Consider the following 27833-nt stretch of genomic DNA (forward strand, 5'->3'; position numbering starts at 1 on the left):
TATGTTTCAAATTCTCTACCCCTTCTTACTCTGCCCTTCATTGAGAAGGCAATTTAACATATTTTATACATGTGCAATCATACAAAACATATTTCCAATTAGTCATTGTTGCAAAGAAAAATAAAGACCAAAATGTTTTTAAAATTTTTAATATTTTTGTTTATTTTAGTACAGTTTAATTTTCATTTAAATTCTGTCAGTTCTTTCTCTGGAGGTGGGTAGCATTGTTCATCATAAATACTTCTTAATTGTCTTGGATCACTGTATTTACTGCTAAGAATAGCTAAGTCATTCACAGTTGATAACTGTATAACAATCCTGTTACTTTGTACAATGTTCTCCTGGTTCTTCTCATTTCACTTGGTATCAGTTCATATAAGTCTTCCCAGGTTTTTCTGAAAACATCCTGTTCATAGTTTCTTATAACACAATAGTATTCCATCACAATTTTATACCACAACCTATGCAGCCATTTCCCAATTGATCAACATCCCCTCAAATTCCAGTTCTTTTCCACCACAAAAAGAGCTGCTATAAATATTGTGTGTGTGTGTGTGTGTGTGTGTGTGTATGTGTGTGTAGTCCTTTTCCTTTTTTAAAAAAATCTCTTTGGGTTACATACATTTTTATAGATTTGGGAGCATTCCAAATTGCTTTTCAGAATAGTTGAATCAATTTACAATTGATGCATTCAGCAATGCATTCATGTCCCAATTTTTCCATATCATTTTATTTATGGTCATATTAGCTTTTCTGATAGGTATGAGGTTGTTTTAATTTGCATTTCTCTAATCAATAATTACTTAGATCATTTTTATATGATTATAGACATTTTTGATTTCTTCTGAAAACTATCTGTTCATATCATTTAGCCATTTATTAATTAGGGAATGACTTATGAAGTAATAACATTTTGGAAGAGGCATAAACTCTTTTATCTAACTATAAAACAGGGGGCATTGCCAATTTTCATGTTTTGGTTTAAAATTTCTTGAAATATAGATTCTTCAAGATTTCCACAATCAAGGATCAGCTTCTCAGGACAACTATAGCTGTGCATATAAAGAAAAATAAATAAATTCATATGTAGCAACAAGGTTCTTTTCACACAGAGTCCACTTTTATTTGATTGTTGTTGGTCATCAGAGGAGAGGGTTTGCTTTTCATTCTCTCTGGCACATCATTAGAGCTATCCACAAAGAATACTTTTGCTGAGCAAAGTGACATTATAATTCTTCTGTACTCCTTTCTGAAATTCTGATTCAGCAATCCATATATAATAGCATTAAGGCAGCTGTTAAAGTAGGCCATGTAGTAACTGGACACAAACAGCCATTCTGGAATTCTGGGAATGATCTTGACGGGGTTGACAGCCACTGCAAGACCTATAAAGTTTAAAGGGCCCCAACAGATGGCAAAAAGCACAAAGACCACAAACATGGTGACAAAGTTCCTGAAGTCATGTGGTTTCAGTTTGAGTTGGTTGTCAGGTTTCACCCTCCGTCTTATCTGAAGGACAAGGATCCATATTCTCAGGTAACAAAAGGTAACAATGATGATGGGAGTGATGAAATGGAAAGTCACAATGATAATTGTATATGCAGAACTGACAGATTGTGCAAATGTGCAGGAAAAGACCCTGGGATCATACTGGAGTGATCCAATCAGCAAATTGGGAACAATGGCCACAAATGTCAGCAGCCAAATTATAGCAACATAGCAGAGGGAATTCTTGTTACTATACAACTTGTCATACTTGAAACTATGGCAGATGTAGCAGTAGCGGTTAATGGCAATGCCAGTGATGTTGAATATGGATCCAATGACACTCAGACCCATCAGAAAACCGCTAATTTGGCAGTGTAGGTATCCCAGGTTCCATCCATTGTGAAAGATAGATGTAAGTACTAAAGGGTATGGGTAGACTGCCACGACCAAGTCTGCAATGGCCAGGCTTACCACAAATATGTTGCCTAGAAAAAAGAGAATTATAAAATGTGTTAATTTCACTCTTTGCATTAATTTCATTTTCATTATATTGGCATTTCTGAAATTTCACTTTGCAAATGGAGTTTTGAATTCCAAATGATTTTTTTTCTTTTCATAAGGAAATATTAATATACTATTCATTTCTTATATAATTTTAAATCAAACTGTTCTTTTGACCAGTCAAATTACTAGATGCCATAAAAGAATAGTACAGAAAAAAATAACAAAAACATTTGAAAAAATAATAAGTCAAGCATATTAAGACATAGCATACACACATATGCATGCACACACACACACACACACACACACACACACACACACACAATATCAAAATGCGGAAAGCTCAGCACTACCAGTACTCAAACTATCCAGAGCAATCATTTATCAAAATAATCTTATGCTGGAAACAAAACAGAAAAATGTATCTGTGGAAGACACAATGAGACTTAGAAACAAATGCTTACAGCATTTTAGAATTCAAACTTCTAGAAAAGGAATTCCATATTTGACAAGAACTTCTAGGTAAAATGAAAATCAATTTTGTGAAAAATTAGAAGAGTTGAGCATTGCATATCTCATGTCCTAATAAATTCCAGATCACCAAATAATAGAAATAACATGACACGAAAATTAAAGAATGGAAGCTTATATATTTCAAAATTATGGCTAGGATAACAATTCATAAACAGAAAAGCAAAAAAAGGAAGCACAAAAGATAAAAAAGATATTGATTACATAAAACGTAAAAGCTTTTGTATAAATAAATTAATGCAACTACATTTTCTAATATTTCTAAATCCTCACATTAAATGTTTCTTACTCAAATCAGACACCTAAAATCTATAGAGAACTAATACAAATGCCATTGATTAACACATGCGTATGCATATTCCCTCCTGATATCATTGGTCCTTTTCAAGAACAAAATACAAACAATAATCTTTGAGTAGCTAGCTGCCCCACTGGGAACCCAATTGGCCAGTTCCAGTTGAGCAATGCTCCTTTCTTCCTCCTTCCCTTCTTTCCTTTCTCCCTCCCTCCCTCCTTTTCCTCCTCCTTTTCTCCTTGCCTCCCTCCATTCTTTCCTTCCTCCCTTTCTTCCTTCTTTCCTCCCTCTCTCCCTTCCTTCCTTTTTTTCTTCCTTCATTTCTCCCTCTTTTCTTTTCCTCCTTCCTTCCTCCATTCCTCCCTTCCTCTCTTTTTTTCCTTTGTTCCATTCTCTCTTCCTCCTTTCCTTCCCTCCCTCTTTCTTCCTTCCTCCTCCTTTAGTTCCTCTTTCGCTCACTGCCTCCTCTTTTTCCTTTTCCTCTGTCCACACAAGGGATCATAATCTTTTATGTGGGAGCTCTATCAAAAGGATTACACATTTTGATCATTTAAACCTCTCAAAACATCTTGGGGTCTATAAGGTAGAAATTTTTTTGTTTCCCTACTTATTTATTCTATTATTAAAAGAAACTGGGCCAATTAATTCTTTTGTCCCCTGTAACTTATTTATGATTTTTTGAAATATAGCATTGTAAAACATGGCTTTGATAATGTCCATTGGGATTTAAATGGAGCTACTTGATAAAGTCTTAAACCCAAATCACTCTGGCTCTCACTAATTGGCCAATAATAGGTTCTACAAACCTCACTTGATCCTTGCTTGGGATTTGAAGGCTTAGACCGTGTGTTATTAGCAATTGTTTTGTTCTCCCCAGAAACTCTGAGGGTCTTTCCCTCCCAGTTTGATTTTTTTTCAGAGAAAAACTAGGTTATCATTTTTTACTTAGCTTTAAATCATTGAATATAGTCAAACTGAGACCTGGGAAAAACCTTAGTTTACAAATGTCAAAATCTCCCATTGCATCTGGGGATCATCTCTAATCATCCTGATATATGCCTTGTCACTGATCTTAGAGGAGAGAGTGAAGCTGATGACTTTGCACAGGCCTGCCTCACCTAAATCCAATTAACTTGCAAGTCAAGACATCTCCTTCCTGATGTCATTGCTCCTCTTGCAGAATGAAGGATGAAGGACTAACTAACAACAACAACAACAGTATATGTTATACAGAGAGAGAGAGAGGAAGAGGAAAAAGGAGAGGGAGAGGGAGAAAGAGGAAAGGGAGAAAAAGAGAGATTTATATGTAACATGGTCAGGTTACTAAACAAATATGCAAACTATAAATTATCAATCACTAATAATAGAAGAAATAAAATGACAATGAGATTTTCCTTCATTCTCATCAAATTAGAAAGATGATTAAAAAAAGCCAATATTGGAGAAATGTAGAAAGTCAGGAACACTAATAGATTACTGTTGTTATGCCACAGTTCTCATTTATTCTTGACTCAGTTTCCCTAATTATCCTGACTCAGTCTTGTCTGGGTTTCTCTGCTTCTCAGTTCTACAAAACCTCCCCTCCTTCTTTATCAGAATACTTGATAAGGATAAAAGATCTTACGTTTTAGAATACCAGAATGCTTCTCCCCATACCAAGCTACCAGAATGTCAGATACTGTCTTATCAAGATGCCATGTCCTGGGTGCCTCCCCCTGATTATACCATACCCCTCTCCTGAGGCTCACCTCACAATGTCAGAATCCTGTGCCCGCTCTCTGTACCCTGACTCCGCCCCTGCCTCAGTCTACCCTCTGTGTCTGAGTCACATATATACATATACATATATATATATATATATATATATATATATATATATATATATGTCATTGAGAACTCTGATTGCTGGATTCTTGGAGATGACAGTTTCATTCAGCCCTGGGACCAAACCATGGATCTACTTTCATCCCAGTAAATCTCTTCATTTAATAAACTATTAAATACTCTCTAGTCTCTATCTTGGTCAGTTTCTCTGGCATTACATTGTTATAGCTGCAAATTTATCCAACAATTTGTGTAATCAATTTTGAACTATGTGAGAAAGTCAGTAAAATGTTAATACCCTTTTATATTGAACATAAATGCCAGCAAGGTAAGTGACAGAAAGACATATCTAACATATACCAAAATATTAATAGCAGCATTCCTTAGGGTACAGTAGCTAAAAACAAAACAAAGAAAATTGAATCGATGATGAAGGGGGAGTGAAACTGTTTTGCCTTTAAAATTATCACTCTGAAACTATGTCCCCTTTGAAGAAAAGATCAGGGTTTCCCCAGGCTCCAAGAAGTCTAGAGAGAGAGCCCATCCTCCCAGAATGAGAGAAGCAACAATATTCAAGGGCAAATCAACTCACATTGATCTTTTGGAAAAGTCACATCCTTATGCAGGAAATTCTAAATTCTTATTCAATTGAGAAATCCTGAGCTGATCAGCTCAGACTATCCCAGCACTCCCTCCTCTTCTCCCCCTCCCCTGGCAAGAGCCTCATATAAAATAGGTTTCCTTTTACTCATTCTTTGCAGAAGATCCAAAGCAGGACCCTGCCCACTGAGAAGACATTCTCTTCTCAGTGCCAGCCTCCATTTCCCTAACAGGTCTTAGCCACTAAAGAAGTCACTCTTTTAGCAAATTGGCTTCCTATCCAACAATAAACTTGTTTTTGCCAATTAACATTTCGAGTTCGTGAATTCATTCATGAAAAATCTGTGCTGATTAAAAGGGGATTTTTAACAATTCTCTGACTGCCACTAACGTCATCAATATGGTTTCTCATCAATTGGGAAATGGTTAAATTAACTATGGTATGTAATGTAATAAAATTATTGTGATGTTCTTAATAGCTAATGTGAGGAATTCAGAGAAACATAAGATTTGTTTGAAGTGATATATGTCATAAAAAAGAACACTGCTTACAATGTCTACAAAATAAAAATTTAAAAACTCTAAAAGGAAATCAAAGTTTAAAGAACTAATATGACTAATCATAGAACTTAGAGAAAAGATTGGGAAATAAAGTTACATTTCAAGAGTCATAGTGAAGCAAATTGTGGTCCCTTTAAGAAACTGATTTGTGATCTTTTCAGATTGATTTGTGCAGATTACTCCCAATCTCTCCTGGCTGATGCATTATCAATTCAAGAAACTAGGACTTTTGATTCACAAATCCTTGTCAAAAGCATCCCTTTGAATTCCAATAGATCTGGGCTTGCCCCAGCCCGCAATGGATCTGAGCTAACTTGGGCTCTCACAGTCCCCACTGGTTCTGATCTGCTACAGCACTCCCAGCCCCCATTCGAGTGATCTGTTCAGGCTTCCCAACTCCCACTAAGACAAGTAATGTAATGAGCTCCCTTCAGCTAAGGCAGTGCCCTTTACAACTAGGATCTTTCTGCCCACTGGAATACTGTTTCCAGTGCCTCTTTACTCTCACCTATTTCCTTAACTATACTTTAACCAGACTTTAACCTTATTTCCAATTTCCAAAATAAACCTTTTTTTATCAATCTAGGTTTTTGGTTCTGTAAATTCCTTTATAGGGGACTTTTGTGTCACCATTAGACCTCATTTAACTCCCTACTCTTGAGCCTAATCCTGAAGGGTTGCAGGGGAGCTCCATTTGACTCCCTGAACTCTGAACCTGCCACTAGACCTCATTTAACTCCCTGACCACCAGAAACCCTAATTTCATTTGAGTATCCCAAATCTAAACCTCATCATAAGAGGACTATGAGTGTGAATTGTTGTATACTGTTTCAGGCACACAAGCACAGTGTCAATTGGTTTTAGTTGTTTTTCATATTTAAAGAGAAGGATAACCAAGTTATTTGGGGAAGGGCTATCTGCACATTTATTTGATGTTAAAAATGCATGATTAAAACTAACTATTTTAAAGATATACAAAATAATGCAAGAAGAAGATAAACCTCAGGAATTATAAGAATGCAACAATTTAAATAAACTTGAAAAGGCAACAAAACTCTAAATAAATAAAGTGGTCAATAATAATAACATACTGCCAAATTAAGGAACATGTCCTTTTTTGGCTAAATTATTAATATGGGTTTTGGGGAGATGTTCAGAGATAGTTTGTAAAGAGATAGTCTTGGGTCAAAGGATATGAACAGACAATTTTCAGATGATAAAATTAAAGTCATCTATAATCATATGAAAAGATTCTCTAAATCACAATTGATAGAGAAATGCAAATTAAAACAACTCTGAAGAATTATCTCACACCTCTTAGATTGACTACAACAAGAAAAAATCATCTTAAATGTTATAAGGGATGTGGGAAAACTGGGACACTAATGCATTGTTGGTGGAGTTGTGAAATGATCCAACAATACTGGAGAACAATCTGAAATTATAACCAACAGACCCAGCAGTGTCACTACTGTATCTGTATTCCAAGGAAATCATAAAGTGGGGAGAAATGACCTACGTGTGCAAAAATGTTTGTAGCAGCTCTTTTTTTGTGGTGGCAAAGAATTGGAAAATGGGTAGATGCCCATCAGTTAGGGAATGGCTAAATAAGCTGTGGTATATGATGAAATATCATTGTTCTATCAAAAATATGATGAACAAGCTGATTTTAGAAAGGCCTGGAAAGATTTACATGAACTAATGCTCAACAAAACAAATAGAACCAGAAAAAGAATATATACACAGTAACAGCAAGATTGTACCATGTCAAAGATTTGGTTCTTTTAAGGGCTTCAGCAATCCAAGGCAATCCCAAAAAAACTTTTTTTCAGAAAACATCATCTGCATCCAGAGATAGAACTTGGGAGAATGAACGTAAATCAACATATGCTAAGTTCCTTTCTTTTCTTTTCTTTTCTTTTCTTTTCTTTTTAAATTTTTCTTCTGTTTTTTTTTCTCTCTCTCATGGTTTTTCCCTTTTATTCTAATTTTTTCTCCCAGCATGATATATAAAGAAATGTGTATTTTTAAAAAATCAATGTACATGTATAGCCAGAAAAAAAAGAAAACAATTAAGATATGGTTTGGGGAATTTATTGGGAAATTTTGGTCAATGCAGTGGTCAAGATGTCCTTGATTTCTCACATTTCTTTACCTAGCAGTTGTCAAATCCTACATTTCTGTCTCCATGACCTTTCTCATATACTTCCTCTCTCTCCAATCAAATGAGAAAGTATTTACAAAGTGTACATAGGGGGCAGAGCCAAGATGGCAGAGAACATACATGTGAATTTGTAAGCTCCCCTCTTCCCTCATTACCAATTAGTTAAATCAGCCTCAAAAATAACGCTGGACTGATAAAAATCACAAGGATTAGAAGCACAACTTACCAGCTGAAGAGAATGTGGAATTTCAACAGAAAAGGTCAGTTCCAAGGGGAGTAAAAAAAAAAAGAGGCCAGCACAGACAGGGTTGGACTGGGTGCTAACACATTGTACCAAATGGGCTGGGGAGAAGCCACTGAGATAGAGGAATCTCACACAGGCTATAAGCTCTTCTCTGCTTATAAAACAACAGTTCAGAGGAGAAATCAAGCTACTTTAAAATATAAAGCCAGATCCTAAATCTAGCCCAATCCAGAAGTGACCTAATAGATCTCCTCACAGCTGGTCTACACAGTCTGTGCAGACACCTTCTGCTGCCCGGGGCTACTCCTTGGGGTAGTTGAAAGCCTGAACAGCAGGGACACAGCCCTAGGCAGCTTCTAATACACAAAGTGGGGGGAGAAGGGGAGGAGAGGGGGTGTCAGCCTGAGGCAGTGGAATTTTAGCAGCAGCAGAACTCCCAGAGAAGCAGAACTCCCACAGAAGTAGAATCTTTGTAGTAGGAACCTTGGTTTCCAGGCAGACACTTCCAGTTTGAGCGCAGGGGCTTTTCACATCAGCTGCTGACATCCATGGCCCCAAGGGAGGCATTGGCTGGGGTTTGTGATGCTTTCACTGTTCAGTCTTAAACCTCAGGGCAGTCACTAGGCCACACAGTGGGGTTGTTCACTGGGCACTCTTCACAGAGCAGCCATGCTAAACACCTCTGAGACATTTCCCAGGAGGGGGGAGTGAAACTCTCTCCCAGAGCTCTCTCTTACCTCAGGGACAGGGTTGTTGCATTCTACCCCCCCCCCCAGTCTGGGAGGAAGATGGTAAATAAATAAATAAACTTCTTACCCCAAGGGCAAACCCCAACAGATTTTTAACAATGAGTAAGAAGCTGAAGAGAACAATTGGCACCTTCTACACAGAGAAAGAGCAGGTATCCCAACCCCAAGGAAGCTAACAGCAGAGAATCTCCAGATAACACTCTAAAAGGGTATACCTGCCCCCTATCACATAACTCTCTTCTAGAAGAGACTATTAAAAAGTTAAGAGAGTTTGAAGAAAAATGGGGAAAGGAAAGAGAAGCTATAATAGAGAATAACAATGTCCTGAAATTTGAGTTGGAAAAAATAAAGAATTCACAGAAGGTGCAGGGAAACAAAATTTGTGAGTTAGAAAAGGTTAAAAAAATCACAGGAAAGTAGGATTTCTAAATTGGAAAAAAGAAAATAACTCATTAAAAATCATGACTGAACAAATAGAAATGAATGATTCATTAAGAACCCAAGAATCAGTCAAACAAAACAAAAAATGAAAAGCTTGACAATAATGTCAAATATTTACTGGGAAAATATAGATCTAGGAGAGATAATCTGAGGATCATTGGACTTAATGAAAACTATGATCAAAAAAAGAGCATAAATTCTATTTTACAGGAAATCATCAAAGAGAACTGTCCAGAGATAATAGAAACATAAGGGAAAATAGGAGTTGAAAGAATTCATTGAAAACCTTCTGAAAAAGACCCTAAAAAAAAAGAACTCCACAGAACATTGTGGCTAAGCTGCAGAACTACCATACTAAGGAAAAAATATTGCAAACAGAGAGGAAAAAACAATTCAAATATCAAGGGGCCACAATAAGGGTCATGCAAAATCTGGCTGCCTCCACATTAAAGGATTGAAGGGCCTGGAACCTGATATTTCGAAAGGCAAAAGAATTTTTTGTTTAAGTCTGGTTTTTTTCTTAGAAACAAATGGAATTTCTCTGTTTCATTAAATGACCATCTTCTTCCAGCTAAGTTTAGCATTTTCTCCCATGGAAGAAGATGGTCATTTAATGAAACAGAGAAATTTCATTTGTTTCTAAGAAAAAAACCAGACTTAAACAAAAAATTTGATCTACATTCACAAGACTGAAGAGAAGCAGAAAAAAGTAAAAAGAACTCTTGAAAACTATATCTCTGTTGTGGATATACAGAAAGTCCACATGGATAATTTGATTTTACTGATATAATATATAAAAAGGAGGTAGTAAAAGGAAGGGGATAGTATCAGAAAAAGAGGAAGGAGAAATAAAAAGAGGGAAACTACATCCTAGGAAGAGGCATAGAAAATCTACCACATCTGAGGAAATTTAGAGAGGGGGAGAAACAATGTGTGAATCTTACTCTCATCAGAGTAGGCTCAAAGAGTAAATAATTGACATATTTGTTTTTCAGAGAATTCTCTATCACCTCATTAAAAGGGGGGAGAGGAAAAGGAAAAAGGAAAAGGGGAATAAGGGAAGGGTACAAGAAAGGGGAAGGGACTTAAAAGGATTGAAAAGGAAGGGATACACATCACAAGTGGGGTCTATAAATTAAATACTGGGGAAGGGGTTCAGGGGGGACAAGGGAAAAAAAGGGATAATCTGGGGATGATATGATGGCAGGAAATACAGAATTATTAATTTTAACTGTAAATGTGAATGGGATGAACTCTCCCACTAAATGGAGGCGGATAGCAGACTGGATCAAAAGTCAGAATCCTACTATATGTTGTTTACAGGAAATACACCTGAAACAGGGTGATACATACAGAGTAAAGGTAAAAGGTTGGAGCAGAATCTATTATGCTTCAGGTAAAGCCAAAAAAGCAGGGGTTGCCATCTTTATCTCAGATCAAGCAAAAGCAGAAATTGATCTAATTAAAAGAGATAAGGAAGGAAACTATATCCTGCTAAAAGGTAGCATAGAAAATGAAGTCATATCAATACTAAACATATATGCACCAAGTGGTATAGCATCTAACTTCCTAAAGGAAAAGTTAAGAGAGTTGCAAGAAGAAATAGACAGCAAAACTATAATAGTGGGAGATCTCAACCTTGCACTCTCAGAATTAGACAAATCAAACCACAAAACAAATAAGAAAGAAATTAAAAAGGTAAATAGAACATTAGAAAAACTAGGTATGATAGACCTTTTTCTCCAAAGAAAACTGAATGGTGATAGAAAGGAGTATACTTTCTTCTCAGCAGTTCATGGAACCTATACAAAAATTGATCATATATTAGGACATAAAGATCTCAAAATTAAATGTAGGAAGGCAGAAATAGTAAATGCCTTCTTCTCAGATCACAATGCAATAAAAACTACATTCAATAAGAAGTTACGGGTAAATAGACCAAAAAGTAATTAGAAACTGAATAATATCATCTTAAAGAATGACTGGGTGAAACAGCAAATTATTGAAACAATAATTTCACCTAAGATAATGACAACAATGATACATCATGCCAAAATTTGTGGGATGCAGCTAAAGTGGTAATAAGGGGAAATTTTATATCCTTAGAGACTTATTTGAACAAAATAGAGAAAGAGAAGATTAATGAATTGGGCCTGCAACATAAAAAGCTAGAAAAAGACCAAATTAAAAACCCCCAACCAAAAACTAAACTTGAAATACTAAAATTAAAAGGAGAAATCAATAATATTGAAAGTAAAAATACTATTGAATTAATAAATAAAACCAAGAGTTGGTTTTATGAAAAAGCCAATAAAATAGATAAACCTTTGGTAAATCTGATCAGAAAAAGGAAAGAGGAAAATCAAATTGTTAGTCTTACAAATGAAAAGGGGATCTTTACACCAATGAAGAGGAAATTAGAGAAATAAGAAGGAGTTACTTTGCCCAACTTTATGCCAATAAGTTTGATAACTTAAGTGAAATCGATGACTTTCTCCAAAAATATAGGCTTCCTAGATTAACAGAGGAGGAGATAAATTGCTTAAATAGTCCCATTTCAGAAAAAGAAAAAGAACAAGCTATTAATCAACTCCCCAGGAAAAAATCCCCAGAACCAGATGGATTTACATGTGAATTCTACCAAACATTTAAAGAACAACTAGCCCCAATGTTATATAAACTATTTGAAAAAATAGGGGATGAAGGAGTCCTGCCAAACTCCTTTTATGACACAGACATGGTACTGATACCTAAACCAGGTAGATTGAAAACTGAGAAAGAAAACTACAGACCAATTTCTTTCATGAATATTGATGCTAAATTCTTAAATAAGATATTAGCAAAAAGACTTCAGAAAATCATCCCCAGGATAATACACTATGACCAAGTGGGATTTATACCAGGAATGCAGGGCTGGTTTAATATTAGGAAAACTATTAGTATAATTGACCATATTAATAATCAAATTAATAAAAACTATATGATCATCTCAATAGATGCAGAAAAAGCATTTGATAAAATCCAACATTCATTCCTACTGAAAACACATAAGAGTATAGGAATAAATGGACTATTCATTAGAATAGTTAGGAGCATATATTTATTACCCTCAGTAAGCATAATATGTAATGGAAATAAACTGGAACCTTTCCCAGTAAGAGCAGGAGTGAAAGAAGGTTGTCCACTATCACCATTACTATTCAATATTGTATTAGAAATGCTAGCCTCAGTAATAAGAGTTGAGAAAGAGATTAAAGGAATAAGAGTAGGTAATGAGGAAATCAAACTGTCACTCTTTGCAGATGATATGATGGTATACTTAGAAAACCCCAGAGATTCTAATAAAAAGTTATTAGAAATAATTCACAACTTTAGCAAACTTGCTGGGTACAAAATAAATCCACATAAATCCTCAGTATTTTTATACATCACCAACAAACTGCAACAGCAAGATATACAAAGAGAAATTCCATTCCAAACAAATGTCGAGAGCATAAAATATTTGGGAATCCATCTACCAAAGAAAAGTCAGGAATTATATGAGCAAAATTACAAGGCACTTGCCACAAAAATAAAGTCAGATTTAAATAATTGGAAAGACATCCAGTGCTTGTGGATAGGCCGAGCGAATATAATAAAGATGACAATACTCCCCAAACTAATCTATTTATTTAGTGCTATACAAATCAGACTCCCAAGTCTGATTTTAGTGCTATACAAATCAGACTCCTAAGTCTCGTATTTTAGTGACCTAGAAAAAATAACAACAAAGTTCATATAGAAGAATAAAAAATCAAGAATTTCAAGGGAATTAATGAAAAAAAAAAGTCAGATGAAGGTGGTCTAGCTATACCTGATCTAGAACTGTATTATAAAGCAACAGTCACCAAAACCATTTGATATTGGCTAAGAAATAGACCAGTCGATCAGTGGAACAGATTAGTTACAAAGGACAAAAAAGGGTACAACTATAGCAATCTAGTGTTTGATAAATCCAAAGATACCAACATTAGGGATAAAAATTCATTATTTGAAAAAAAAACTGTTGGGAAAACTGGAAATTAGTATGGCAGAAATTAGATATGGATCCACACTTTACACCATATACCAAGATAACATCAAAATGGGTCCATGATTTAGGCATAAAGAATGAGATCATAAATAGATTAGAAGAACAGAGGATAGTCTCCCTCTCAGACCTGTGGAGGAGGAAGGAATTTATGACTGGAGGAGAACTAGAGATCATTATTGATCACAAAATAGAAGATTTTGATCACATCAAACTAAAAAGTTTCTGTACAAACAATACTAATGCAAACAAGATTAGAAGGGAAGTAATAAATTGGGAAAATATTTTTATAGTTAAAGGTTCTGATAAAGGTCTCATTTCCAAAATATATAGAGAATTTATCCTAATTTATAAGAAATTAAACCATTCTCCAATTGATAAATGGTCAAAGGATATGAACAGACAATTCTCAGATAATAAAATTGAAACTATATCCACTTATATGAAAGAGTGTTCCAAATCACTATTGATCAGAGAAATGCAAATTAAGACAACTCTGAGATATCACTACACATCTGTCAGATTGGCTAAGATGGCAGGAACAAATAATGATGAATGTTGGAGGGGATGTGGGAAAACTGGGACACTAATACATTGTTGGTGGAATTGTGAAAGAATCCAGCCATTCTGGAGAGCAATTTGGAACTATGCCCAAAAAGTTATCAAAATGTGTATACCCTTTGACCCAGCAGTGCTACTACTGGGCTTATATCCCAAAGAAATACTAAAGAAGGGAAAGGGACCTGTATGTGCCACAATGTTTGTAGCAGCTCTTTTCGTAGTGGCTAGAAACTGGAAGATGAATGGATGTCCATCAATTGGAGAATGGTTGGGTAAATTATGGTACATGAAAGTTATGGAATATTATTGCTCTGTAAGAAATGACCAGCAAGGTGAATTGAGAAAGGTTTGGAGAGACTTGCATGAACTGATGCTGAGTGAAATGAGCAGAACCAGAAGATCACTATACACTTCAACAACAATACTGTATGAGGATGTATTCTGATGGAAGTGAATATCTTCAACATAAAGAAGATCCAACTCACTTCCAGCTGATCAATGATGGACAGAAACAACTACACCCAGAGAAGGAACACTTGGAAATGAATGTAAAATATTAGCATTACTGTCTATCTACCCAGGTTACTTATACCTTCGGAATCCAATACTTAACGTGCAACAAGAAAATTGGATTTACACACATATGTTGTATTTAGGTTATACTGTAACACATGTAAAATGTATGGAATTGCCTGTCATCTAGGGGATACTATATAAATGCTAACTTCCTCCTTTCCTCTTTCTAATCATTCTGCCAATGCCCTAGTTAAGTCACAACTTGGATTCTTTCAATAGCCTTCCATTGGAGTTCCTGTCTTATCCTACTCACTCTAATCCATACTCCACAGAGCTATCAAGTGATTTTCCTAAAACACAAGTCTGACCATATCTCCTTCCACTCTTCCTAACTCAGTAAATTAAGTGGTGCCCCATTACCTCTAGGATCAAATATCAACTTCTTCTGTTTGGCATTTTAAATTCTTCATTACTTTCATCCCTACTTGCCTTTCTAGTCTTATACCTTATTCATCCTTCTACACTCTACAATCCAGATATACTGACCATCTTGCTGTTCTAGACCCAGGGCACTCCCTCTTCGATCTCTTAAAATCCCTGACTTCCATTCAGCTCAATGCTACTTTCAGAAGATCTTTCCAAGTCACACCCACTTCAAAATTTCTTTTCTAAGGTTACCTTCTCTGTATATATTTTGGATCTATTAGGTGTCCCAAAAGCCTTTGTGCAGTATTAAGTTTTACAAGCTTAATACAGCACAAAGATTTTTGGGACTTCCCTCCCTTCTCTGCTTAGAATGAGTTTTCCTTAAGGGAAAAGATTTTCATCATGTTTTTGTTTGCCCATCTTTAATATAGAGCTGACAAAAATGAAAATAACAATCAAAATCTTCAGAGAAACCAGGTACATCTGATAAAGACCTTCCAAATCATGTCATTTTCCATACTGGCAACATTTATAAAAATTTGACAGTTGGTCACTTTGCATAGTTTCAGAATTTAAAACAGAAAAATTCAACAATTCAAAAATATTAAGTATCTACTGAGTGCAAAGCAACGCACTAGGTGTTGAACATATAAATGCAAACATCAACAGATGCCCTCAATCACTTACAAACAGGACAATTTTAAGATAAACAAATGAATATGCTACCAAGAAGGACATCATAGAAACATTGAAGGAACCCAGAATAATCTAGGGGTTAAGCAAATGAACTTTTCTCCTTCATCTATAATACCCCTAAATTGGAAATTTTATCAAGTAAGGGTTATTTCAAATAAGTACATTATAACATTAATAAGCCTAGCTAAAGAAAGATGACTTTCTCCATTTTAATATACTTTTTCAATAGAACTCTCATAAAACATGCTTTCAAAAAATAAACTATAAAACAGAAAATATCCACTGTACCATCTAGCTGCTCCTCACCACCTATTCTTTAAAACCCACCTATCATCTCTTTCATGAAGCCTTCCCTAATTCCTCAAATTAGTACTGACTTTCCTCATTTGAACTTACAGAGCACTTAACATTTCCACTTGCTAATCATGTAATATTATGTATGATTGGGGGCTGACATATGTATGTTCAGTCATCTTCATTTATATTTAATAAACATATGTGCCCTTTAACAAAACTTGGTTTCTTCTTTATGCTTAAGAAAGTGCTTTTAGGGGCAGCTGGGTGGCATAGTGGATAGAGCACCAGCCCTGAAGTCAGGAGGACCTCAGTTCAAAATCTGATTTCAGACATTTAACACTTCCTAGCTGAGTGACCCTGGGCAAGTCACCTAACTACAATTGCCTCAGCAAAAAAAAAAAAAAAAAAAAAAAAAAAAAAAAAAAAAAAGTGCAGGTAACACTTAATAAATGTTTCCTGTTCACTATTGATCTTCCAGAGTAGAAATGGTCCCAAATACAACTTGATGCATACTCCAGATGAGGTCTGATCAAGACAGAGCACAGGGAACTCTATCTTCTTGAAGTCTATTACCTTCTTAATGGAACCCAGGATTGCATTAGCTTTTTTTGATGCTCATATCGCATTGTTGACTCAATAGTGCACTCAGACTGCCAGATCTTTTTCAGGAAAAAAACTCAACTATTCATCTATATTTTGCATACTAAACCAAATTTTCTCCAGAACTGGGAACTTGGAGAAGTCATGGTTGTGAATGGATACAAATTTAAATTGAAAGGAGTAGTGTAGAAGAAATATAAATATATATTTATTGAAAAAAGGGATAATATTATATTTTATATAACATATTTTAAACTAGAAAATCTCTTTGAGGAATACATTATATACATTTAAGTAGATTTAGGTAAGTACCAGCACATAAATAATGAAACAATACATTCTACTGAACGACCAATATATTCCAGGAACAATGTTGGATACTAGGAAGACAAAAATTCCTATTCTCAAGGAGCTTTTGACATAAAAATGATGCAATATATAGATGTTTATAATAGTCTTTTGAAGAAGAGTCAGTTGCCATGGAGGACAACTATCACTCTCTCTCTATAAATATCTTTGGCCATATTATGAGATAAACAATCCTAGGTGAGAGAGAACATCAATGTAGCTTTTGGGGGGGATCTTGATGTTCTTTTTTAAAATCACTCCTTCTGAACCAAACAAAACTGAATACGTACATAATTATGAAATAATTTTGAAAAAATTACTTCTAAAATATTGAGGATAAGGAAAGAGATAAGAAGAGAGTTTTTATTTGCTTATGATGCATTCAAGTCCCCTGCACCAAATAATATTAGATAACATCTACATAATGCAAGTTCTTTCCATATATTAAGTCATTTGAACCTCACAGAAACCATGTGAGATGGATACAATAATTATTTCCATTTTACATATTGGGAAACAAGACTCATAAAGATTTAAATAATTTTCTCAGAATCACACAACTAGTAAATGCCTGAGACAGGATTCACACCCAGATCTTTTGACTCCAAGTCCTTTACTACTGTGTTATCTAGGGCCCTGTTCACCACATAACCTTTATCCTCAGGTACTGAAATGAAGGGCAGATGTGAAAGCACAACCACTGTCAGTGAGATGTGAAAGTTCATGAAGAATGTGAGAGGTAGAACAAAATTGGAATGAAGTCAATATTGTCCTGATTTTTGAAGGATGGGAGAAAGAGGACACACTATACCTCTCTGAGTTATTCTTGATTCCTGAAAAAATATCTAAGTAAAATCCTAAAATTAATGGTTGGTGACCAAATAAAAAGAGAGTCACTGAATCCAAAAAAAAGGCAAGGAAAAAGTAATGCCAAGTTTATCTTTCCACTTCTTTTTCAGCAGGATTACTAAACTGGTAGTTTAAGAGAATATATTTGCCTTTGGTTAAAGATGTTTTCTTTTTTGGGGGGGGAGGGAGTCACTATTTTAAGTTTATTTCCATGACTCTCACTGTTTAGATTAATAGTAATTGAAAAGGTATTAGGAAATCAGTCTAAAGTGATCCAAAATGTTTTATTATCCTAGCACCTTTCAGTTATAATAATTCAGACACATTAGAAGTTTGCTATCAAAATTCCTAAAAATATTTTGTGTTTACCCACAAATTGATCTGTCATTTTGAATACTTTATTAGTACACTGATAATTATATATAAGAATAATTCATAGGTATACATAAATATTAACATCAAAATTGGCTGTTTTCTATACTAATAACCCAAGAACAAATGCATTTTAATAAGATTTATTCTTTCCAATAAATGGAATATACTATACTTAATATTATGATAAATATACATAAATAGGCAACAAAACAAAAGCATAACAATTTACACAATGGCAAAAAGAGTGTAAATAAAAACAGCTTTTGAATGATTCCATAGCTCTGATCAATGTAGTAACTGATCATTACTTCAGAGGATACATGCTCCTTACTTCTCTGTAGATAAATGGTAGACTATAAGTACTGAATGACGCACATTTTCAGAAATAATATGCTGATTTGTTTGCTTAATAGCACCAATTTTTACAAGGAAGGATATCCTTTTGAGGAATCATTGGAAAGTGAAAAATTAAATTACAAATAAAAATGCTTTCAAATAATACATAAACAGGTATATAATTCATTATAATACATATAAGTAATCTATTAACAAGTATATAATACCATTAAAAACAAAATGTGCAGCCAAAACACATGATGCTTACATGCAAAAATTCTTGAGCTAACTCTCAAAAGACCTGAGTTTTAGTCCTAGCCTTCCACTGTAGATTCATGACACCTTGTACATTTGTGCCTCCGCCATGCAAGCAAAGGTCTTTTCAGCTTTGATGATCAATGGATAGAAGGAGTTGGGGTTCAATTTCTGCCTCATTTAATAGCTATGAACCTTGATAAGAAACTCAATTTTTCTGGCTCTCAGTTTTCCCATCTCTGAAATAAGGGAATTGGACTCAGTGGTCTTTAAGATTTCTTTCAGTATATGATGCATCATCTTATGATCTTCATAAATAGCCAGACAGCTTTCTAGCACTCAGATCTAAGAAAGAAGAAATACAAACTTGAAGAGGAAAATGGGAAGAAGGAAAAAAGTCAACACAAAATTAAAGAAGGAGAAACCAAGCCTTGTAAAAGTGAAAATTAAACTACATTTTAAGATGAATATATGATTGGTATAAAGGATTCCAGATGAGAACCATAAAATAATCCCTTTTATTTATTTTAAGAAAAGACCTGACAAACAATTTTGAATTTTCAAATTTATTCTAGGATAATAATGAATGATTAAAGTTAGAACTCTCATTGATTGTTGTCTTAGATTTCAATTACTTAAATGAAAGGTTCCAGATAATTGTATCAGGAGTTACTGGTAGGTCCCAAAAGGTAGCATGCAGTAGCAGAGTAGACTTGATGTCAGGAACACCTGAGTATAAATATCACCTCAGATACATACCATCTCAGTATTGACGGCCTCTTAAAGCCCTTTTGTGAGGCAACTAAATGACATAGTGGATAGAGCTCCAGGGCTTGGAATAAGGAAGACTCATTCAAATCTGGACATTTCTTAGATGTGTGAATCTGGACTAGTCATATAATCCTATCAGTCTCAGGCTCTACATCTGTAAAATGAGCTGGAGAAGGAAATACTAAAATTCTCCAATGTATTCACCAAGAAAACCTCAAATGGGCTCATGAAGAGTTGGACATGACAGAAAACAACAAAGCTTCTTCAAGCTCTAAATCTATGATCCTATGGTACTTCATTGGCAGTTTTCAGGTTTTTGATGCCATCATACTCATTGTGTAAAGAGTTCCAATGTTTTCATCAGAGAAGGAATGTAACCAGATTCCATCTCCCTTTATTTTTCTACTCTCTTTAATACCTCACCCCTTCACTTTATGCACTATGGCAATCTCAAAGTTTTGAGGAAAATATCTCTTACTCATAAAAACTCCTTTTTCTTCCCTTAGATCAACTAATTACTTACAACTAAAAAATTCAGATACATTATTTTAATCCTTTTTTGGATAGATAATTATGCACAAGTCTTAAAATCACAATGTTTTGATTTGCCAATATACACAAAGGACATGAGCAACACATTAAAAGCAAAGTGTTATAAAGAAGAACTAATATAAAGAAATATATGGTCCAAAAAAAAAGATGAGCTCAGCATAGGAAAAGAGTAAGAGATAAGCAATGAACAACTGAAATCACCACTGTTGTTATATGAAATGTAAAGAGAAAAAGTGAGAGACTCCAGAAGTTGGGGGAACTTATGTGGCAACTTTACAAGAGGACAGGGCCAATAATCACTTTACTATGAGTAAAAAGGATTGGTAGGAAGAAGTTATGCTGCTGTTTGTGGTACTGAAACGCAAGGCTTTTCAAACACTTTGACCTCCACTCAGTAGAAAAATAAGCTATCTAAAATATGGTATTGCTGCTGAAGATATGGTTGAGCCAAGGCAATAGACTAATCTATTTGAGTTGTGGCACAGGCAAATATATATATGTATATGGGTCAAAACTGAGAATTAGTTCTCAGATAAGTAATTTCAAAATACCTGTCAGTGGACACATGTAGAAGTACCTTTCATATTTTTTTTTGAGACTTGGTCTCCCTATATTGGCCCCAGGCTGAAAGTGCAGCTGCCACTCATGAGCCAGATCCTAATACTGATTTATCCATTTTTCAAATCTGTTCAGGTCACCCCTTTCTAGGCAACCTGGTAATCTATTGCTTCCAGGAGCTCTTGATAGAGGTACCAGGAAATACTGATACCTCCATCAGCTTTAGTCCTCGTGAGCTCAGAACTTCTGAATTGAAGATAAATACACCTTTAGTGTACTCCAAATCAAAGATTATATATATGTCTTTCCCAACCAAAATACTTTTAATTTAATAGGAAAACCTTTGCTATCATTAATTTTACATTTTTCGAGAGTTGCCTTAAATGATAAATATTATATAAATTTTTATGTATACATATCTATATGTATGTATTTAATATATTTTCAGCCTGGTTAATGTAAAATGTTTTCCTTTAAAAATACATTTTTGTAATTATTGAAAAGAAAACACTTTAATAATAAAAGAAAACACTTTTAATAGAAAACTATCTTTCATAATTTTTACATACTGAATATGATTTCTCGGTTTGCATTTTCTCTAAATACAATTCATAATGTTGGACTCTTAGAAAGTAATTCCTTTCTTGTCTCCTATCTTTATAGGAATCAACAAAAATGTGACCAGATTTCCCAGAAGCTGTTACATCTGATTTTACTGAACAAGCACCGCAAATCATCATCATATGGTAATTGATTCTCAATATTCTCTTGAACAATTTAAGATTTTATAATCATAATTTAAGAAAAATTTCAGCAGGAGACTGAAAGACCAAAGAAATTGGAAACCAAAATTAAGGATTGTCATCTGTAAATCTGAAAAATATCCTGAATCACAGGCAGTTAATGATTTTCCTCTATGCAATCTATCTAGGAAGTTACAGATCATCAAGACCAGTCTAAGCTTATCAAAGCATTAAACTACTAAATAGATGTTTTTAGATTTAAAAAAAAATTATTTTTCCATCCAGTGGTGGCAGTATTATCTGAAAAATCTACACCTAGAAAGAGGAGTGGTCTGATCATATAGCAAGAACAAGAGATAATAAAATGATAGAACTCCAGTATCTCAAGATTATATATATATATATATATATATGCATATATTATATTCCTAATAATAAGCACATAGTAAGTGCTTAATGAATGAATGAATATCATAGCTACTATTTATATAGTGCTTATTATATATCAAACACTGTGCTAAGCATTTTATAATTATTATCTTATCCTCCCAACAACCTTAGGAAGTAGATATACTTAGCCACATTTTATAGATAAGGAAACTGAGACAGAGTTTAAGTGATTTGCTCAGAATCACAGCTACTTTTACACATTTAGAATATTATATATATATATGTATATATATATATATATGTGTGTGTGTGTGTGTGTGTATGTATAAATGCATGTACAGGTATATATATACACACATATTTACTCAATCCTTAGCTTTCAGGGAAGGATGTTCATGAAAACAAGTGCGAGAGTTAAAAAAAAAAAAAAGCAAATGTTTATACACTGAAACTATAGGAAATAGAGTTAAGTTCCCACAACCAACAAAAACTATTGCTAGAAATTGCTGAAAATGTACTTTTCCATATAATTTTTTATAATAAAACTTTAATGCTGGTAATTTTTCCTAACACAGTAACTATTAAATAATCCATAAAAGACAGTACAGAGAATAAAATTGGTAGAATGAAAAATATTTTTCTCATTAGTAATTTCCTCAAATTCTGTGAGCTTCTGTATTGATCTCAATTAAAAAATATTCTCAGAAAATAATAATTTTCATAAATCTACACTTTCATAAATACTATACAGCAAATAAAATTCTTAAAACTAAAACATTTTTCACTTGAATCTTATCTTCTACTGTATCAGATGGTGGTGTATACTACACTTCTGTAAAGTTCTCCATCCTGACTGCCCTCTGAAAACCAAGGGAGAAATTGTTGGAACAGAAATCATTGAATATGTAGAGATTGGCAAAATCTCAACATCACTTCTGATTCTATCCTTCTTAGCTGGCTATTGTTATTAGAGATCATGAAGTATACACCAGCTTGAAATAATCCATTAGCTTCATCTGTTTTGTGGGTTTTCAAGATCTTTTAGACTCTCAGAGTATTGAGAGAATACTAGTGTTGAGTTGGTATTTATGCTGGAGGCTTTGATAGATAGGATAGACAATTTCTCAATTTCTCTAATCAGTTGGTTGATTAGACCAATAGTAGCTGCAGGCACAATTTATCTGACATCTTTATTTTCTCAATAAATCACATCACTAACTTTGCACACTTACATTACACCTTGAGGACATAACTGCAACACAAAACTTGAGTTTTAATTGCAAACAATGAACCTATGCAACAAATTTACAGGGAGAGCTTTACATTATAATGGCAGAGTGAATAAGACCAGTGAAGGGCCTAGTAAGATATCAGCAGCTCAACAAAGTTCCAATCATTGAGCCTCTCACTTTTTTTCTAGTGTACTTACCCACAAATATGAAAATGAAAATGAAGTTACTAATAAAGTCATGCAAATGCCTGAAGTCAAGAATGTCAAGTCAAAGGAATGTCAAGGAGTAACAAGCATGTCAGCTAGGAAAAAGCTTTTGGGTGAATCCTTTATAGAAGATTTTGGGGGATATACATAGAAAAGAATTGTTCAACATCAAAAGGTAAAGAAAGAACTAGTCTGATCTGCATAGGCCTGATGCTGGTGAAATTATGAACCCATCAAATCATTGGGAGGGAAAGCCAGGCAGAATCCCAGGCTTTACTTACATAAAGTCAACTTTTCTAAGCTATGGAGCAGAATCTGCTTTGCAGTGAATTTACTCCTACTAAGTAAATGAATCCTAAAGATTATTTAATATGGTTTGCAAAGACAAGGCCATCTCTGAACTAGAAACTCTCAAATCTCAAAATCAGCATTTTCTGCCATTGTCACTAACAACCAACATAGGATTATGAAACAGATGGATTTTGTTATCTTGAAATTTGCTGTATTTTAACTTGAAACATGTAAACTAGGGATTAAAGAATATTTGCGTGAAAGTTAAAACCTTAATATTGGTTATATTTCTTAACCTTATATATATTTTCATAGTAAAATATAATAATCTAACTTCCAAAATAAAAGACCTGTAACTTTTCAAATATGGAAAATATCTCAGAAATATGTTACATATATTTGAAATTTTCAAAACTCAAATTTAATTGTTCTGTGTTTTATCTCTAATTTTTAAAGTGAAATGCTATTTTACATTATGGGTTAGGGACCTATCATATATTGATTAGTTATCCTCATTTTGCATTTGAGGAATCTTCAAACTCTAAAAAAGATTAGGTTACTTGTCCAAAGTAACATACTAAACAAATGTCTGAGGTGAGCTTTGAATCTGTCTTCATGATATCACATCCAGTACTATAGTCTCTCACTATTCAGTACATAGTAATAATAATAATGATGTTGAAATTTCCCTACACATAGAAAGAAAATACTATTGATTCAATATTCAATATCAATTGGACATAATTTCAATTCTTCTCTTTGAAATTGTGGGAGAGATTTCACTAAGAGATTTTTCAATGATATATTTTCAAACTTTAAAAGAGACATTAAAATCTTTTATGGCTATTATCCTTAAAAATGTGCATGACTTGTTTTGTTAGTCTAATGGTTTGCTACATAAAATTTTTAATGCTTCAATTTTAATTAAATTCCTTTTTAATTAAAAAAGCATAGTCTTATTTTCTTTGGAGAAGATCAATTTCTTTTATATAGTTTTTTTCTTCATATAATTATAAAATAATTGAACCTCCCAAAAGTTGTGATTTCTTAAAGTTATAGACTAATTAAAGGCTGAACAACACCCAGAACCCAGGTCTCTTACATCAGGGTTCTCAACTGCAAGGTTTCACATTGTCCTATCTCCAAACTTTGAACTCACCAACACTCCACCCTGACCCAGGGAATCTATGGATGCTAGAAAGAAGAGTAAAGTTCTGTTCTTTGTGCAAAAGTAGAGAAAACGAAACTTGATCCTTCAGTAAAATTTCAGGAACAAAAGCACTAAACCTAAACTAAAGTGGCTTAAAAATATGAAATGGCTTACTCCAAAAGAAAGTTCAAATTCTAAAGTCAAGTGTCTTGAATTTTTGCTCTTTTTTTCTCTATCTCCAGCCAACCATCTCTATTGCCAATGAAATAAAGCTAGCAGGAATAAAGAGATTGAAAAGCAATAAGGCTTTACATAATGATCTTTGGTGAGTCATATAAAATAACTACATTTATCTAAAAAACATATTATAAACTGTCCTCCAGGTGAAAAGTTCTCTTTTATTGTGGCTATCGTTAAAAATGATCATTACAGAAAGCACCAGTGAGACAGCTGTAGACAATACTAGATGTATATGTCCCTTAATTTTCCTCATCAAAATATAATTTGATATTCTTAAAATATATATATATATATATATACATATATATATATATTCAGTAGTGGTAGTATTATTGGAACTTATAAAATATTTCAATATGAAACTCTTGAATAAAATGTGATTAAAGTTGGAGGGAAATTCTTAAAGCATTTTTTTTTCTTGATGATACAATTTTCCATGAAGCATGGTACCTGAAGCAGGAAGGGGTAGTGGACAGAAAACTAGACTTGAAACAAAGAAGACCAGGCTAAAGTCTTGTCTCTGACACATGGTCCCTGTGTGATTCTGGGTACTTAACTCTTTTGGTCAAAAATTCTTAACTTTTTTTTTGTGTGTATCATGAATCTGGTGAAGCCCATGAACTCCTCAGAATATTTCACAAATATTTATTTAGTCTTCACAATGGTAAATCGTTCTTTAATATGACAAATTATTCCTATCTGCAAGGAATTTACAATCATATTTATGCTCAATTAAAAGAGTAAATTCATTTTTCTCTTTTCCATACTGGATAGAGACCTCCTAAAGTGGAGGGGGCGAAACATGGGAGGATACAGAAAAGGATTTCACATATGAGAAATCTTTCCTTTTTAGCAGTTTTCCCAATCATGTCAATTTCCTTTATATGCTTTTGTGTGTGTGTGTGTGTGTGTGTGTGTGTGTGTGTGTGTGTGTGTGTGTTATATCACCTTTCCCTAGAATGTAAGCCTCTTGAGAGTAGAGGATGTTTCATTTACATCTTTGTCTCTGTAAGAAACAAATTGTCATAAGGGATAACCACTGGATTTTCAGTCAGGAAGGCCTGTCCTCTGATCTCCCATTAGCTGACTCATTATCTGAAAAGTGGAAATAAGAATACTCATAAGACTTAACTCAAAGATTTTTTGTAAGGGTAAAATGTTAGTATAAAAAGAACTAAATTGAATTTAAAAATAATCAAAAGAACTGCCTACATTGTAAGTATTAATGTATCCAAAATAGGATACATACTATCTTATGCACATAGTAGGCGCTTATAGAAAGATCTGTTGGATTAAAAGCATAAACATCTTCATTTGGATGATTTTTCTCACAAATGGGCAAATATTACATCAGTGTACAACCAAAACACTGATGCTAAAATATTTAATTCCCTCTAGTTTTTGAACAATTTGCAGAAATTCACCTGAAATAAAACCATTTATCTTCCTTTTATAGATTAAACTGTTTCAAAGAAACAAGCAAAAAGAAATTGATACTTAATTGGCATATTCATGATGTTACAAATGAAGCATTTTGAGGATTTTATAGTTTTTTCATCCATTCATAGTTCATTGATTTATTCAGTAAAAATTTGTTAAGCACTGAGAGTAGACACAAAGAAATAAATGAGATAGCAGCCATGGCCTTTATGCCTTCTCCTGGCTGTGCATTTGTTTTTGTATTAATAATTAAGCTTTGTAAACATCTTATATTTCTTATAATTTTATGTAAACATATATACATGTAAACATTTATATTTCAAAACAAATGATTAAAATAAACAACTCAAATTGTGGAAAGAAATTAGACCAAGGATTCTTAACTTGAGATCCATAAACTTTTTTAAAAGGTAATTTGGTAAGCAGTATAACTGGTTTACTTCTCAATCACATTTTTAATTCATTTAAAAACTATATACAAAAAGGTACAGAGACCTTGCAAGATGGTGAAAAGTGTCCAAGACACTACAAAAAAGATTAAAAACTCCTGGTGTACAATAAGTTGATTTTGTAAACACGATGTCTACAACTTAAGAATAAACAAACAAAAAAACACAAACAAAAACAAAAACAAAAACAAAACAAAACAAAACAAAAAAACTGCTTTTAAATTTTTCTTTCAGAAAATAGAAACCAATTCTAGCAAAAGTGAATGCTAATTTTGGGGGGTAATCTGAAGACAATATATTGTTTTCAAAAGAGTAATTTGGATTAAACACTTTAAGAAGAGAATGCTTATTGCTGAAATCTATGAACTCTTAATGGAAAACCAAGCAAAATAAGTAAATAAGATAGGTAGATAGATAATAGAACAGAGACAGACAGATAGGTGAATAGAAAACCAAGTGGGGAAAAGATCTATTTAGAAGCTTAGTTCAATACCAAAAGAAGTTTTGGGGAGAAAAATTCAATGAAAGTAGAGTTTAGTTCAATACGAGAAAAGAATTCAGAGTGAAAGAACTCTAGAACTGCGACAGGACGACTTTAGGAGCAGCTCACAAAGGATAATTCCAACACTCTCTCACCTTTACTTTTCACCCCCTTTTTTTCTGTTTTTTTTTTTTTTTAATGTTTGTTTCCATTTCCCACGTGGCTCCCGAGTCATTTTTACCTGCGTTCCTCAACTTTTTGTTCCGATACACCGAAAGGATGACCAGGATGTTGCCCAAGATGTCCACTACAATAGTACAGATGAGGATAGATGCAAGAGTAAAAGGTACCCATGCGGGACGTTTGACCCTCTCCTCCTGGCCGGGATCCTGCCGGGAGTAGTTGAGCAGCCCGGTGCTGTTCTCCATCATTTTGTTGTCCTGAGGTAAAATAACAGGGTCTCCCCCTGTCTCAAGCCCCTGCATCTCCATCGCTCTCTGGCGTGGAAATCCCTCAGACAACTTTCAGAGGCTCTTAAGTTTTTGCTATTCCTCCACTAAGCAAATACCCAAGCGGGAAGTGCCAGTAGGAGTGAGGATGG

At 34.0% G+C, this 27833-nt stretch overlaps 1 protein-coding gene across 1 annotated transcript; it reads right to left on the reverse strand.

The window, feature by feature from the left end:
* Positions 1-1104: 1104 nt before the first annotated feature.
* MTNR1A (melatonin receptor 1A) lies at positions 1105-27663 on the reverse strand. The gene is made up of 2 exons (XM_074275225.1): positions 27474-27663; positions 1105-1973 (listed from the first exon to the last, which is right to left on the reverse strand). Exons 1-2 carry the CDS (start codon positions 27661-27663, stop codon positions 1105-1107), a joined length of 1059 nt encoding a protein of 352 aa, XP_074131326.1.
* Positions 27664-27833: the final 170 nt, after the last annotated feature.

Source organism: Sminthopsis crassicaudata, chromosome 6 (assembly GCF_048593235.1).
Source record: "Sminthopsis crassicaudata isolate SCR6 chromosome 6, ASM4859323v1, whole genome shotgun sequence".
NCBI classification, from domain to species: Eukaryota; Metazoa; Chordata; class Mammalia; order Dasyuromorphia; family Dasyuridae; genus Sminthopsis; species Sminthopsis crassicaudata.